At 41.9% G+C, this 17106-nt stretch overlaps 1 protein-coding gene across 1 annotated transcript; it reads left to right on the top strand.

The window, feature by feature from the left end:
* The first annotated feature begins 803 nt into the window (after positions 1-803).
* LOC138796990 (growth-regulated alpha protein-like) lies at positions 804-16561 on the top strand. The gene is made up of 4 exons (XM_069976753.1): positions 804-971; positions 9509-9641; positions 10286-10373; positions 15140-16561. The coding sequence occupies exons 1-4, from the start codon at positions 896-898 to the stop codon at positions 15176-15178; spliced, it is 336 nt and encodes a 111-aa protein (XP_069832854.1). The 5' UTR covers positions 804-895; the 3' UTR covers positions 15179-16561.
* Positions 16562-17106: the final 545 nt, after the last annotated feature.

Below are 17106 nucleotides of genomic sequence, written 5' to 3'. Positions count from 1 at the left end.
ACCAGCTCCCGACTACCCAAGTCCCTTCACTGCAACGGCTGTACTTTTACGAAAATATACGTTATGTGAACATGGTCTAAAACTTCATGAGCCCTATATCAGTTGAGATGGTAATACCCCTTAAGGCTATGTTCACACTGCGTAAAACTACGGCTGTAGTTTTGTGGGGTGGGACATAGCCTATGTGCAATGGAATCCCGGACGGAGCGTACACACATCGTATACGCTCCAAGCCGGATCTGTGCGGCTCCGGAAAAAACTGGCAGGTCAGAAAGACCTGTCAGTTCACACAGTGAAGCAAGCGGCTCCGGCCGCTCGCTTCACTGTGGGCTATGGCAAGCTCTGATGTGGGCGCGTGCTGATGCGCCCGCATTGGATGCGGCCAAAAGATCATCCGGCCGAGATGATCCGGCCAGAGACCCGCCGTTCCGTGACCCCGGCCGGGTCACGGAACGGCCGGTCTCATACGCAGTGTGAACATAGCCTTAGTCTATTATTTCATAGGTGTTTTTTATCTCTTAGTATTATGTTGCCTTGGATCAAAACAAAGTATACCTCTCCAATATATATAGATAATATTCTTTTGACGATAAAATGTAGAACTATTCAATCTGAAATGAAATTATTTTTGGCGAGACGGTGAAGAAAGTTGTGTTTCTCTTATGTAAATCTGCCCACCTACGGCACTGATTGAATTTCCCCTGAAGAGGTTCAAGAAGTACGTCTCTTGAAAAGAAGGCGTGATTCTGTAATCTCTGACATTGTCCCTGTAACTCTTTCCTCCTCAGCCTGTAAGTATAAAAGAAAGTGCAGCTATGCAGAGGATCAGGGCACAAGCTGACAGAAGGAAGCTCTACATTCAGATTCTTCTATCTACGCTTGTACAGCTCAAAGAATGCAGCGCACAATCCCATCCCCATTGGTATTCGTCATCCTGTTTCAGCTATCAGCAATGCTTCTGATCTCCAGTGGTAAGAGATTTTTCCTTGCTTGTAGTTGTACCAGTCTCATGAACTGTCACTTAAGATTGATCTTATAGTCATATGTGGGTAGGCAGCAAGAGCAGTGGAGAATGAAGGTGTAGTTGTTAAATTAACACTTAACTCACTGTTAATAAGTGGAGAATAGCAGATATCAGTTGGATCATTATTCTGAAGAGTGGTCATACTAAAAAACTTTGTATGAACTTTGTATTGTTCTATCCACTCCTACATGGAAGTTATATGGCCATACTATGAACCTGGGGGCTGTATTAATGGATCCCTGCATGGCAAAGTGCATGTACACATCCATTGAGTGCAATTTCTGAAACAAAGGAGTGCATTTTACGTGAGTTTCTACAGTCTCTGTGCTATAGCTGATACTACCGTTTATCTCTCTCATTATTATAACTATTGTGGTACTCATGAAGAGGATGGGTGGAGTAGTCCAGGGTGGGTAAGGGCCGTAATAGATGGCCCGATATTTAGGAGCAAGCGAGCTGTCATGTCAGCAATCGTTTGCTCCTCATTATTATTATTATTATTATTATTATTATTACATGCACCGAAATTGAGTGGGGAGGAGCGCACATGGGGGGAAGGTGAACTACAAGAGGGGCTGCCAATATTCATTTGCTCAACAGGACATCAATTCAGATCAATGATTTCTACTCTAATAACAAAAACCAATGGCCAAATCAGGTTCACCCAATCAAATGATACTACCACTGACCATATAGAACTATAAGAGATTACACTACAGTTACATTTAGTAACTAATAGGGGGCATCTTTCCCTGATTGGAGTTCACTTTTCCTTTTCTTATCCATCTGGGCCAGATAATAACTCATTTGTGCAGAACATGCAAGGCAAACATCTGAAGCTTCAAATCCTTCAGCTCCCTACTTTGCTTTCCCAACATATAACACCCCAAATGGTAATAATGTCCTCTTTGGTGTCTTGCACAGTAAAGAGAGTAGGTAAACAGGTTGGGGGGAAGGGTACCCGCTACACAGACACACCAAGTAGGTAGGTCACTACTGTAGATAGGTGCCACCACAAGCCATTAGGTAGGTCTTCCTAATAGGTAGTCTTCTTCATTAGGTAGGTGCCCCCTGTAGCTAGTTTTAAAAATAAAATAGGTCCCCTGTATGTAATTTTCACCATTAGCCAGGTCTCCACAAATGTAACTTCCACCGGTAGCCAGATCCCCCCTGTAGGCAGTGTCCCTCATTAGAAAGATCCCCTCCGTAGCTAATTTTACCATTAGTGTCCCCCTATAGGTGATATTCCCAACCGCCAGGTGAGGGAGGCGCAGAAGCTGTACAGTGTACTCACCAGTTTATGAGGTCCTGGCCTTACTTTTGCATTAGCTAACATTTAACAAAAAGCTTATGAGGTGAGAATACCTCTTTAATTTTACTGATGTCCACTGTATGCAACCAATCAAATACTCTTACAGTAAAGAGAAGAAAAGTTACAGTGTTTTAAATGAATACTTAGAATAGGGATCATAGTTTCCATTTAGTTTCTTCAGGAGCAGCAATACCGCAAATAGTCATACAGTTATTTACCAAATAACAGTATATAGGGAACTAATATTATTGCCATAAATATTATAATTGGCTCGATTCCTCTGATCTAGTGGAAAAGAAGACTTCCAGCTTCTGGTGTCAGTTCCCACTTTTACTCATAATGCAACGCGTTTCGAGGGTGAAGTCCCTTCTTCATCAGGCATCCTAGACATGGTGTTCTAGTGTCTCCTCAATTGCTTCCTGAACTGGAAGTAGACATAGATTCTCTATCACAGCTAGAGCTACAGCAAGCTTGTAGACCTTAACCACTTCTCCTTACACGGCCTTGCAGGGAACAGACAGGCCAGATGCTCACATCAGGGCCAGACTTGAGTGACTGAAATGATCCAGCCCTCTGGGCTTCAGACATGAGGAGATAACTTTGGAATATAGCAGCTGCGACAAGGGTACTACGATACTATGATGATAATAATAATAATAATAATAATAATAATAATAATAATAATTAATAATTAATAATTTTATAATGGTATGGCAATTTTCATCTAAGTATACACTAACCAGTTGACTGCCAATGTAAAAAAAAGCATACAATAAATAAATGTTCACTATGAAAACTTTGTCTGTGAAGCTGACAAAGATAGCCAATTGTTGAACTCGACTATCTGTGGCAGCCCCATAGACAATGTTTCAAAAAAAGACTCAGGTCCTTGAGATCACAGGGTTTCCAGTGGTTGGACTTGCAATTTGACACCTATATCCTATCCCAGGAGTGTCAAACTCGCTGCCCTCCAACTACTACCCAAAAATTTCCATGCCTAGACAGCCAAAGCCAAAACTTTGGATGGGATGTGTAGTTTTGCAACAGCTGTAAGGCCACAGTTTGACACCTGTGCCCTATCCTCTTGATAAGGGTTAAGTGTTTTAACATGGAGTACCCCTTCAAGGGGTATGAATAATGGATTTTGGTGGTAAGAGTAATAGAGTGCTTTGGCTGTTATGGTGGCAGGTAAAATTATTCAAAGTGTTCCCTCATCCTACCATTGTGGAAAAATCTTTTTTTATGGTGGGTCTGAGGATAGTCTTCCAGTTATGTAATCATAAATAGATACATACATAGAAAAAGATTAATAGGAAGGTTACAGCAATGAAAGAGAAATCGTTTTATTGTGTAAATCTTTCTCCATCACTTCTTCTCAGTTTTATAATGGTATCTTATCTAAACCTCCAGCAGTTCCACAGAACTATCATCTGTCATTGAAATCATTAGCTTTTGCTGACCCTCTTGCTTGCACAGCAAATCTGACAGCTGAAGAAAACAGGAAATATCAGGCTACTTTTTATATAGGATCTTATGTCAGGCTGTTTTTTTTAAGAGACCTTTTGATCAGTTTATCATAGGTGCAATTTATAACCTAAATGTATTGTCAAAGAGAGCTCCTTGAAGAAATGTGTTCTTTTACGTTACTAAAGTTTAACTCATAGTTATATCAGTTTACCCTGACAGTTTATAAGTTTATAACATTAACCCTTAGGCCTTATGCACACGTTCCGTAATTTACGGATCCGAGTTAGTGCACATTGATGTCTATTGGGCTATTCACACTATCAGTAGCAGAAATGGATGAAAATCAATCCTGAAAAAAAAAGGACATGTCCTAGTACGGACCCGGTGCGGACCCTGATTTTTTTAGGAACCCTCTCATTGAAATCAATTGTTTAAGGATTGTAACATGTTGGCATCCGTATTTCCGCAAAAAAATACGGATGAAGTGCATTGAAAAGCATTGGAGTAGTAAAAATGGATTTACGGAAATACAGATGCAATACGGTTGGAATAAGGATGTCCAATCCGTAATTTTTAGCGGGTTGTTTCAGGACCAGAAAAAATTACTGAACATGTGCATAAGGCCTTAGAAGACAAGGCCAATTTTCATTTTTCCTTTTTCGTTTTTTCCTCCTTGTGCTTACAGGGGAACTTCAGGAAGAGGTAAAAAAAAATGAAACTTCTGCAGAAGCATATAACAATACTTACCTATCTATCCCAGTTTTGAAACTACCAAAAATCCATTTGTTTTGGGGAGTTTTGTTCTGTTTTGTGTTTTTTGTATTTCCTGGTTGAGCAGATATACTCAGTACTACAGGTTCCAGAATGCAATGCTTTCCCTCAGCTGTTCCATCACAGTCCTCCACCCTGCCCATTCCCGACCAAATCTATTGCAGAACATCTAGGCTGTGTTCACACATTGCAGTTTCATTGTGTTACTGAATTATTTGCAGTACTTTATAATTTCATTGTGGTCCCACCCGCACAGCACGCTGTATTCTCTACCTGTAACACCACACAGCACACTGTATTCTCTACCTGTAACACCACACAGCACACAGTATTCTCTACCTGTAATGCTGATATTGGAATAAAGCAAAGAACTTTTTAAATTAAATTTTTTTTTTCTTTTCATCTCCACGCACATATTATGATCGAGCATCTTTTAGCTTTGAAGCTAATTCCCACAATAAGGAAATTATCCGATATTATCTTACACTAGAAAATGTACCCGGCTTTGCCCGGGTAAAAAGTGTCAGTGTGTTAATTAGATTTGTTCCAAGGTCGCCCAGGAGGCCAATCTATGCCCTTGTTTGTGTTTTTTTGTTTAAGAGAAAATTGCCAGGAGCCATACAGTACATACAACTTTATACGCTATATACCCTGACAGTTCTGCACTGTTTATGTAAATTGTAGCTTATACACATTAGAAATTAAAAACTTTAAACATCCTACATACCTAATAGCCAAACTGAGATGTCATGTGATCAGACTGTATACAGAGCCTGGTTATATACAACATTGTCAGTGTTATATACAGCCTGGTTATATACAACATTGTCAGTGTAATATTCAGCCTGGTTATATACAACATTGTCAGTGTAATATACAGCCTGGTTATATGCAACATTGGTAGTGTTATACAGAGCCTGGTTATATACAACATTGGCAGTGTTATATACAAAGTCTGGTTATATACAACATTGGTAGTGTTATACAGTATACAGCCTAATTATGTACAACATTGATAGTGTTATACAGTATACAGCTTGGCATACAACATTAACAGTGTTATACTGAGCATGGTTATATACAACATTGGCAGTGTTATATACAGCCTGGTTATATACAACTTTGGCAGTGTTATATACAGCCTGGTTATGTGTAACATTGGTAGTGTTATGCTGAGCCTGGCTATATACAACATTGACAGTGTTAGGGGAGGTCCTGTATACCTGTAGTGTATAGTTCTGGGGTCCTGTTTACCTGTAGTGTATAGTTTGCCCCCCCCCCCTCCGACTGCAGACCATAAGTGTGTGTGTATGTAGAAAACCTGCAGCTTATAATAATAAGTGCATACACAATCCTGCATCATCATAATCTGGCCCTCTTAGGCACTACCCTTCATCCTTGGTGAGGAAAACACAGAAGAGGTTTCAAAGTTTCTAATACTGTATACACTCCCCCCCCCCCCCGCAGGTAGCCCCCATACTGTATACAACCCCCCCCCTGCGGGTAACCCCCAAACTCTATACACCCCCTACCCCTTGTAGGTAGTCCCTATACTTTATACACTCACCCCTTCTTGCAGGTTGCTCCCATACTGTATACCCTCCACCCCATATGTAGCCCCCATACTGGATACACCCCCCACCCCTGCGGGTAGCCCCCATACTCTATACACTCCCCCTTGCAGGTAGCCCCAATACTGTATACACTCCACCCCCACAGGTAGCCCCCACACTGTATACACTCCCCCTCCCCTTTGCAGGTAGCCCCCATACTGTATACACTCCCCCTTTCTTGCAGGTAGCCCCCATACTGTACACTTCACCACCCACAGGTTGCCCTTATACTGTATACACTCCACCCCTGCAGGTAGCCCTCATACTGTATACACTCCCCCCACCCCTTGCAGGTAGCCCCCATACTGTATACACTACCCCCCCCTTTGCAGGTATCCCCCATATGCTATACACTCCCCCCCTGCAGGTAGTCCCTATACTGTATACACTCCACAGGTAGCCCCTATACTGTATACACTCCTACCCGGCAGGTGGCCCCCATACTGTATACACTCCCCCCCTGCAGGTAGTCCCTATACTGTATACACTCCACCCCGGGAGGTAGCCCCCATGCTGTATACACCCCCACTTGCAGGTAGTCCCTATACTGTATACACTCCACTCCGGCAGGTAGCCCCCATGCTGTATACACTCCCCCCTTTAAGTGGCCCCCATGCTGTATACACCACCACCACCCCTGCCCCCCAGGTAGCCCCCATACTGTATACATTTCCTAACACGCCCTTACTGTATACATTCCCCAATATCACCACCCAGCAGGTAAGCCCCTTACTGTATACACAATGGGTGAGATTTATCAAACATGGTGTAAAGTGAAACTGGCTCAGTCGCCCCCGGCAACCAATCAGATTCCACCTTTCATTCTTCACAGACTCTTTGGAAACTGAAAGGTGGAATCTCATTGGTTGCTAGGGGCAACTGAGCAAGTGTCACTTTACACCATGTTTGATAAATCTCCACCCGTATATACACTGTTAGGGTGCCTTCACACCTACCGGAGCCGCAGCAGATTCCACGCTGTGAGTTAGCAACGAAATCCGCTGTGGATCCAGTAGTGTGAAGGTGAATGGGTCTCATACACGCTGCATGTATGGGACCCGACCCCTTTAACCCCTGCGCCGAGCTGGTAATTTATGCTCTAGGCCGGGGGCTGCGGACTGCGGGCGGGCGGCCGGGGGTTAAAGGGACTGCGGGTGAGCAGGCATTCGGAGGCGCGGGGATTAAAGGGGCCGGGTCCCATACATGCAGCGTGTATGGGACCCATTCACCTTCACACTACTGGATCCGCAGCGGATCTTGTTGCTAACTCACAGCGTGAAATCTGCTGCGGATCCGGTAGGTGTGAAGGCCCTTACTGTGTTTATTTCTGTGGATCTGTTGTGAGGCAGCTGCCCTAGCAACCAATCCCTGTGAAAATGAAAGCAGTAATCCTATTGGTTGCTAAGGCTCCAACTGCCGTTTCTAATTATATCACCTGTGTTTGCAGTGAGGAGATTTTCCCATTCATCTCTATGGGGCGCTCTTCCCCTTACCCCTCCCCTCCTGTACATCTGGCGGGGACGGGACCTTCGCTATAACTTTCCCGGGCACCCAATGTTTTTGTGTGCCAAATTTCGGGTCAGACAGTTCAGGCGTTTGGAAGTCTATACAGGACAGACAGACAGACTTTCATTTTTATGATATAGATGAGATATAATGTTTATGCCTTGTTTTTTGTGCAGGTGGGATTGGCAGCGCCGGCCTCTCTGCTGTTTAGCATTATCTATTTGTGTTACTGCATCATTTTTGTGAAGACGCTGCAGTACTGCAATGACACTCCAACATGTGTGAACACAGCCCTAATTTCTCTGTAGACGTTTGCACAATCAGCGAAGTTGAAACACCTGCTTCTGGACGGTCTGAGATGGTGATTCACACCCTGCCCCCTCTCTGCATCATCAGCCTGTGCCTAGCAAACACACACACAATGTAAGACAGAGGCATGGAATCTTTGTCTCCTAAGGTGGGAGAGCAGAGGGAGCAGGAGACAATGTGGATTTGCACAGAGGCCATTTTTCTTCACTTCCTGGATTTCTATGAGCCACCAGTGTGACAGAACCGCACAGATACAGTAATACATTGTATAGACACATCTATATAACTTTTAATGTACTTTTAATAGAAAACAAGTTTTTCTTATCCGGAGTTCCCCTTTAAAAGGCCATAGCACTTGCATTTTTTCACCTACAGACCCACATTATTTCTTGCCCTACTAATTGTACTTTGCAATGACAGACTTAATTTTAGCATAAAGTATGCTGCGAAACCAGAAAAAAATTATGTGTGTGGTAAAATTAAAAAATAAAATGCAATTTTTTTCCCATTCTCTAATAATTTTAATGCAGACAATTGGTTCAACACCCCAAAACTAATGATTTTTTTTTTATTCTGAATAACATGTAAAACAGATGAAAAAAACAATGAGAAACAGCTGAATGTGTCATAGTATAAGTTACTGTACAGTATAGCAATCAGCATGTGAAGTATAATGTGTAGTAGGTGCATAAACCTGATAACACAGCAGCAGCAGTTTTTAGATACAGGATGGAGCTAAAGATCCCCATAATGCAGTAGCGTAGTACAACAGGCAAGAATAGAGAAGCAGGACTGAGGTCTGTGTGGTCACATGACAGCAATGGGGGGGAAGGGGGGGTGTTCAGCATGGCCCAGGAAGTGAGAATCACAGAGCTGTGCAGGAGGACAGAGACAGGAACTTAGTATACAGCAGTTTAAATGGCTGTTTGTGAATGCAGGCACATTATAGCAGCAGTGTGTATAGCTGAGTGTAAGTGCAGGCACATTATAGCAGCAGTGTGTATAGCTGAGTGTAAGTGCAGGCACATTATAGCAGGAATGGAGAGGATGGAAAACACAAGGGCTGACAGAGTCTGCAGGGAGCATGAAGGAATGAGCAGGGTATATGTGGGCACATAAATGCAGCACTCTCTGTCCGGGGAGAGAGGGGATACAGCTATGAAGAGATTACCTCCACAGTCCTGTCCCCTGATGCAAGCCCCAGCCTGAGGTGGATCTGCTATGATTTGGAAGGTGAGGGAGGCTTCCTGGGTCAGAGTACAGGGCTGTAGACCACGCAGTGCAGGCAATGCCCCTCCCCCACTCCCACCCACTACAGGGAGCTCTTAAACCAAAGCAATGCTCTTAAACCAAGTTACAATTTTGAAAAACTGTAAGCTCTTCTTGCAAAACGCTCTTAATCCAAATTACTCTTAAACCAAAGTACCATTGTATTTATCTTTTAGTTAAATTTTAATATTCTTTAAAATGAAATTATAAGCCTAAACATCTTTTTCCTTGCAACAGGGGTAGTCAGGGCAGCAGATCTGCGTTGTCAATGTATCAAGACTGTCAACGTGTTAAGACCAATTGAAAAGACGCAAGTTCTGAATGTAGAGATTATTAACAAAGGTCCTTACTGCTCCAGGGTGGAAGTCATGTAAGTATCAATATAACAATTTCAGATGCAATCGGACTCTGACCCATTGGGGTGAGGCCACACATTCAAATCCACCGAACGAGCGTGCTCTGAATTTAGTCATTTGCACCATGCTTACTGTATATTTCTGTGTGAAAAAAGTCAGCCGCATTTGGATGAGAGAAGTATATTCCTATCTACTTGTCTGTTAGTATATTTTGACTTAAGTAGTCACTCTTATAGGTTCATTTACATTAGGCAATTACACTACTCACAAAGTTTGGGATATCTGGCTGGCAGGTGAAATTTATGGAAAATCCAAAAAGTTCAGGCTACAGGGATATTAAGTAGGACATGTAAGTAGAAGCCATCGGCTGTCCAGGCATGATGGGAGTTGTAGTTTTGCAACAGCTAGAGGGCCGAAGGTTCCCCATCCCTGCTATGGTAACTCGGCTGATACCGCAGTTACTATATGTGCATCTATATACTACTATAGTTGCAAATTCCAAGTAACTCTGCCATACAGTGCCAAAATAGTAGCGTACAGTTGCTGAATATTACTGCCAAACATAACCTAAGTAATGCAAAAATTAAATATCTCTTAGGAAAAGGACCATTTTTTAAAGCATCAATTAATTATTTTAGATGTGTTTATTCTTTTTCAGTGTTACATTTAAAAATGGACAGAAAAACTGTTTAAATCCAGAAGTCAAGTGGGTGAAGCATATGATTAATAATATTCTTGCCAAAAAGGTATTATTTTACAATTCTCTTAAAATATGTAGTCCGTAGAAATTATATTTCCTATATTAATAAGTGCGCTCACATAACATATCTTATTCGTTACCCAGAATGAGATCACATGGCTTGTCGAGTGGTGTCTGATTCTATATACATATACATTTTATTCTTAAAGTGTCACTGTCGTTAATTTTTTTTTTGTGCAGAAATCAATAGAACAGGCGATTTTAAGAATCTTTGTAATTGGGTTTATCAGCTGAAAAATGCATTTTTATCGTGAAAAAGCAGTTTGAAGCTCTCCCCCTGTCTTCATTGTTCTCTATGGAGAAGGGAGGGGTGGAGGGAGATGAGGCACCAAAACAAGACAACAAAGAGTTAATTAACAGCTACATCACCAGGCTATCTACTCTGAGGTCAGCACTGACTTGTCTGACCTCTGAATAGCAGCTTTCACACAGTTCCCGCTGTGTAATCCTTTGTTCTCTGCTGCCGACTAATCTACCTCCTTCCCCTCCCCCTCCATAGAACAGACAGGGCCCAACTGATGTAAACTAGTCGAGATTTCCTGATAATGAGCAGTGGATGGCAGAAAGGAGAGGAAGAAGAGGGGGACCTGGGGAAAGTCTTTTTGAATGCAGATAATGGCATATTTGCCTAATAAACCCAATTACAACGTTTCTTAAAATCACCTAGACTATTGATTTCTGCAAAAAAAAAAAATTAAACGCCAGTGACACTTTAAATTTTGTTTCATTTATATTTTGAGATTGATCAAGACGCTGATCTGGACAATGAGGGCACCACGATTTATATTTTTATGGGGAGCCACAAAAAGCAATGAGGCACTTTTTATTTATTTAAATCAACTGGTTTTAGGCAGTTATAAAGATTTGTAATTTACTTCTATTAACCCCTTAACGACATCGGGCGTAAATTTACGCCCTGATGCCGGTAAGGGAGTTCAGAGCGGGGCCGCGCGGCGGCCCCGCTCTGAACCGCGCCGGTCCCGGGTGCCGCGTGTAGCCCGGGACCGTAGGTATTAGCGGGCACGGTCCGATCGCCGTGCCCGCTAATACAGTAATCGGATGCAGCTGTCAAAGTTGACAGCTGCATCCGATTACCGGACGCAGCGTCATCCCTGGTGTCTAGTGGGGAGATCGCTCCTCCGGGATGTTATCCCGGAGGAGCGATCTCCGCAAATGAAGCCGGCCGGGGACCGCTCCAAGATGGCGCCGTCCCCGGCTCGGCACTCGTTTACTTCCGGCTGCAGCAGCCGGAAGTAAACGAGTGCCTATCTCATGGATCTCTGCAGCATATCTATGCTGCAGAGATCTCTATGAGAGATCAAAGCACTTATACTAGAAGTCCCCTAGGGGGGCTTCTAGTATATGTGTAAAAGTAAAAAAAAAAGTGTTGTTAATAGTAAAAAGCCCCCTCCCCTAATAAAAGTCTGAATCACCCCCCTTTTCCCAGGTTATAAATAAAAGTAAATAAATAAATACATAAACAAACATGTTTGCTATCGCCGCGTGCGTAATCGCCCGAACTATTAATTAATCACATTCCTGATCTCGCACGGTAAATGGCGTCAGCGCAAAAAAATCCCAAAGTGCAAAATTGCGCATTTTTGGTCGCATCAAATCCAGAAAAATTGTAATAAAAAGCGATCAAAAAGTCGTATATGCGCAATCAAGGTACCGATAGAAAGAACACATCATGGCGCAAAAAATGACACCTCGCACAGCCCCATAGACCAAAGGATAAAAGCGCTATAAGCCTGGGAATGGAGCGATTTTAAGTGTTGTATATTTGTTGACAATGGTTTAAATTTTTTACAGGCCATCAGATACAATATAAGTTATACATGTTACATATCGTTTTAATCGTAACGACTTGAGGAACATATATAACAAGTCAGTTTTACCCCAGGGCGAATGGCGTAAAAACACATTTCCCCCAAATAAACAAAATGCGTTTTTTTTTTCAATTTCACCACACTTTAAATTTTTTTCTGGTTTCGCAGTGTACTTTATGGAAAAATTCAGCCTGTAATTGCAAAGTACAATTAGTGACGCAAAAAATAAGGGGTCATGTGGGTCTCTAGGTGGAAAAATGCAAGTGCTATGGCCTTTTATGCACAAGGAGGAAAAACCGAAAACGCAAAAATCGAAATTTGCTCTGTCCTTAAAGGGTTAAAAGTCTTTCAGTACTTATTAGCTGCAGTATCTCCTGCAGAAAGTACTGTATTCTCTCCAGTCTGACACAGTGCTCTCTGCTGCCACCTCTGTCCATCACAGGAACTGTCCAGAGCAGCAGCAAATCCCATAGAAAACCTTTCCTGCTTTGGACAGTTCCTGTTACGGACAGAGGTGGAGGCAGGAAGCAGGGAATACACCAATTCCTGCAGAACAAACAGCAGCTGATAAGTACTAGAGAACTTGAGATTTTTAAATAGAAGTAAATTACAAATGTTTATAACTTTCTGACACCAGTTAATTTGAATTAATTTTTTTTTCTGCTGGAATACCCCCTTTAAAGGGTCATTTAGACATAACATTACTTATTGTATGTAGAGGAATAACAGATCTCGATCTCCCCTGCTTTATATGCCACAGACCTCACTTGTTCCCTTATGTTGTGTATTATTAGTGGAAATGGGCCCTGGGAATTTATTATCAATGCCAGATTTGGAGTCAGGATGGCATTTCCGTTAAGGCTATGTTCACACTACGTAAAATAACGGCCGTTGTCCACGCTGCAAAACTACGGCCGTTGTTTTGAGGTTCCCCATAATGACTGCAATGCAATGTAACTACGGCCGTTGAATTCACACTACGTATAAGATTACGGCCGTTGTTTATACGGCCCCGTGAAAAATGAACACGTCAATTATTTCCGGCCGGTAATACTGCAACAACGGTCGTGTATTTCAATGCGGCCGCAAACGTAAAACTTATATCTGCCGAATTAAACTTGATTTTGATGTAAAAAAAATTCTGAGTGGTTTCTCGGGCTGGGCACAGAATTTAAAGTAAATGACCTGTTTCATCCCGTTTATAAACATGCTAGGAATCAAAATTAAACAACGGCCATAGTTTCACGACTAGCCCGTACGGTCGTGAAACTACGGCCGTTGTTTTGGCCTCAAAATAACGGCCTTTGAAAACAATGGCCGTTATTTTACGTAGTGTGAACATAGCCTAAAATTGGGAAACTGATTCTATGACTATGCTTCATGGAGGTTTTTTTTCTGTAAATTAACATTGAAGAAGAATAGGCAGAATTGGATGGACTGATGTTTTTTTTAACCTAACAAACTATGTTACTATGTAAATACTATGTAAACATATTTTGATCTTCAAGTTTTGTCTTGCACCAGAAAACGTCTTCTTTTACAGTAAGATAAAGAGAAATGTCACAATCACATGTTAGCAAGTATGTATCCCACACAGAAAGGATTTTTTTCTTTGCAGGAAACCTTGGAGGTTTTTTTTTTTCTATCTTGTTGAAATATGCCATCACTATCATTACTGCGGGAGTCAGACCTCTGGGATCCCCATCAATCATGAGAATGGGAATACTCATTAAAGGGGTAGTGCGACGTTTAATTTTATTCACTAAATAACACACATTACAAAGTTATACAACTTTGTAATGTGTGTTATGTAAGTGAATGGCCCCCTTAACCGTGTTCCCCGCACCCCGTGTCATCAGCTGCTCAGCTGTGATTGGCTGAGTATAACTGTGCTCAGCCAATCGCGGCTGAACAGCTGATGAGGCGGCAGAGGGGGTCCGGCATGAGAGACGGCTGGAGCGGTCCAGCCGGCCTCCCGAAGATGACGTCATCGACCCAAGATGGCGGCCGGGGTCGACAGCGAATACGTAAGTATAATACACCATACTTCCGGGGTGGGGGGAACATGGGGAAGGGGGCCATTCACTTAAATAACACACATTACAAAGTTGTATAAGTTTGTAATGTGTGTGATTTAGTGAATAAAAGTTAAATACCGCACTACCCCTTTAAGGCTCTGTTCCCACAATGTAAAAATAAGGGCAAATAACCGCCGTTGTTGCAAAACGCTCAAACACTCATTATTTTCCATTATTTTTACATTGTGGGAACACAGCTTAAGGCTATGTTCACACTACGTATGAGTCCGGCCGTAGTTCGCACGCAGCCGTAAATGTTGCGAACATGCAGGCGAACCGTGAACATACGGCCGTAGTACAGTTATGCTTCCCTAGCTTGTTTCGAAGCGATCTGAAGCAGGTCATTTACTTGGAAATCTTCCCCCAGCCCAATAAAACTCACAGAACCTTTTGGATCTAAAAATCATGTTCAGTTTGGCTGAAATAAGTACTTCGTACGGGACCGCATGTAAATCCTCGGCCGTGAGTTGGAACATTTCCGTCCTCAAACAATGGTCGTGTTCATTTTTCACGGCGCCGTATACGATCCGGCCGTAAGCTCATATGTAGTGTGCATTGTGCGGCCGTATATTGTTTACTTTCAAGCGAACGCATCAACCTCAAAACTGCGTGCGTATATTCGCGGTTTGCACTACGGCCGGAAATATACGTAGTGTGAACATAGCCCTAATGTGTATCGCATAGTCTAGCCCAGTAATATTCAGTTGACATACTGTACATAAAACTTGATTATCTGTCTGAGACTAAAATATGTTCATGTTTGTATATACATACTATATAAAAAAAAATAAAAAAACATTTCTTAAAACCACGTGTATTGACATCTTTCAATGTCATTTCAACAGGGTATTAAAAAGCAGGTAAAACAACAGCGAAAGAACTAGCATGAACATGAAGTTGCATGGAAAACCCTATTGTGAAACCTCATCGGAATTCAGATCTGTTGCTTTCTCATCCATCCCTGACCTCAGGCCATGTAGCAGTCTGTAAACCATAGACCATAACTTTGAGATCTTTTTAAGTTCTATATTTCACAGTATAAAACATCGCAGTTGAATTTGAAAAATAAAATCTTAACTCAGATGCCAGCTCTAAAGTGTGTAAAACCCAAATGGAGTCAATGTGATCCCTCGGGATCCGCCAGGATCCATTGGTGTCTATTGCTGAATGAACCTCCGACTTCTGGCACTAAAAGGTGTCTGCAAGAGATCCCCCACACAAGTGTGAACCTAGCCTTAGATGTTAAATGTATAGTTTGTTTGTAAAATATTTCTTTTTTTAAATTTAAATTTTTTTTTTGCTTTAATTTAGCATAGAAATGCCTTTTAAAACCAATGGGAAGTTTTCTAATTTTTATACCGCACATTTTAAACAATGAAGCAAGTTTACCAATCTAAATGCCTTCGAATTCTAGCTCAAATTCTGCAAAACGTCTAGCAAGCATGCCATGCGCCTTTTTAGACACATTTCGCACTTTTAGACAAGGGGGAGTGGCTTTGTGGCAAAAGAGGCTGGGTTTTGATTAAAGGGGCATGGCTTACAGTGAATGTACCACTATATATACTCAGTAAGATTTCCATATTGTTGAATGATCGCCACGCACATTGGGACAGTGCCGTCTGTTCCTCTCATCGCTGCCCGGTTTCTGAGAGCTCCTCTGGTTTGTACTTGTCTGCTGGGGACAGACTTGATTCTGAAGGCATTGTGTCACTGAGGGGAGGAGATATTGGTGCACTGGGGGGCACTGGGACAACATCCAGTGCACCAAACCAAACATTTGCATAAGTAAAAACTGGAGGAAATCTCAGTAACCGAGCTGCGATGGAAGGAACGGACTGCACTGTTACAATGTGCCAATCAGGTGATATGGAAATCTTAATTGAGTAGTTATTGTTGTATACTTAAATTTAAAATGTGCAACGCTGGGTCATTACTTTGGGGCAAAAGAATACCTGAAGAAAACCTGGCAATTTATTTCCTTAGGTTTTTTTATGTAAAAATCAGTCTATTGACAACTATGGATCTAAATAACCATCATGATCATTATTTACGGCCGCAATTATCAAAGTGCGGATGTATTATCCCCTTGAAAAGGTTGTGTGAACATACCCTAAATCTGACAGTGTTATTATTACAGGATAACCAATCTATTTTTGTATTGTACTTGTACATATTGCCTTATATGTTTTTATACTGTAACTTTTGCATTCAAGCAGATTATGAGTAATATGAGCAACAAATAAATGTTTTTGAATAAAAATATCCTTTAAAGGCTTTGTTTATATTCTTTGTATGTGTACAAACTTACATACTCCAAGTCTGATAGTAAACAGCTGATGTCTCCTTGCTCTGTTATAGTTTCCAACTATGAGAAGGTGGAAACATCAGGAACTTCACCATTTGCCCCATGACTAAAGCAGCCCTTAGCCTAGCCTTTTCTGTATTACATAGCTAACCCTTTGATTTAAATGGGCATTGAGCATTTTTACTTTTTCCTGTGGTATTCACAAAAAAGGAGTGTTATAAAAGTTCCCACTACTGGATCATGGTGGAAGAAGGCGTCAATATCGAAATATTGAAGGCCGCAATGATCAATATTACGAGATACCTTCCTCCGATATAATCGCTTACCTAACTACTGATTTGGAAATCCTGGAATGACCTTCAGTAAGAGAGAGAACTGCAACCTTTGATTCCCTTTACTGCAGGCTCACCACTTTAAGGCACTAGCAGGACATGCCTAGGAGGATAAGACTGGTAGAAGAATAAGGTAGAGGTTTTGGCACATATTCCCACACAGTAAACATGGCCT

The sequence above is a fragment of the Dendropsophus ebraccatus genome, chromosome 7 (assembly GCF_027789765.1).
Source record: "Dendropsophus ebraccatus isolate aDenEbr1 chromosome 7, aDenEbr1.pat, whole genome shotgun sequence".
NCBI lineage: Eukaryota > Metazoa > Chordata > Amphibia > Anura > Hylidae > Dendropsophus > Dendropsophus ebraccatus.
Note: the sequence above shows the minus strand (reverse complement) of the source record. Positions and strands in the feature narration are given on the sequence as shown.

Bases quoted from the DNA above. Each gene is read 5' to 3' on its own strand.
- LOC138796990 (XM_069976753.1), top strand. From the start codon at position 896: ATGCAGCGCACAATCCCATCCCCATTGGTATTCGTCATCCTGTTTCAG. The intron at 9,642-10,285 runs GTAAGTATCAAT...ATTCTTTTTCAG, and splicing joins TGCTCCAGGGTGGAAGTCAT to TGTTACATTTAAAAATGGAC. The intron at 10,374-15,139 runs GTATTATTTTAC...TCATTTCAACAG, and splicing joins ATAATATTCTTGCCAAAAAG to GGTATTAAAAAGCAGGTAAA.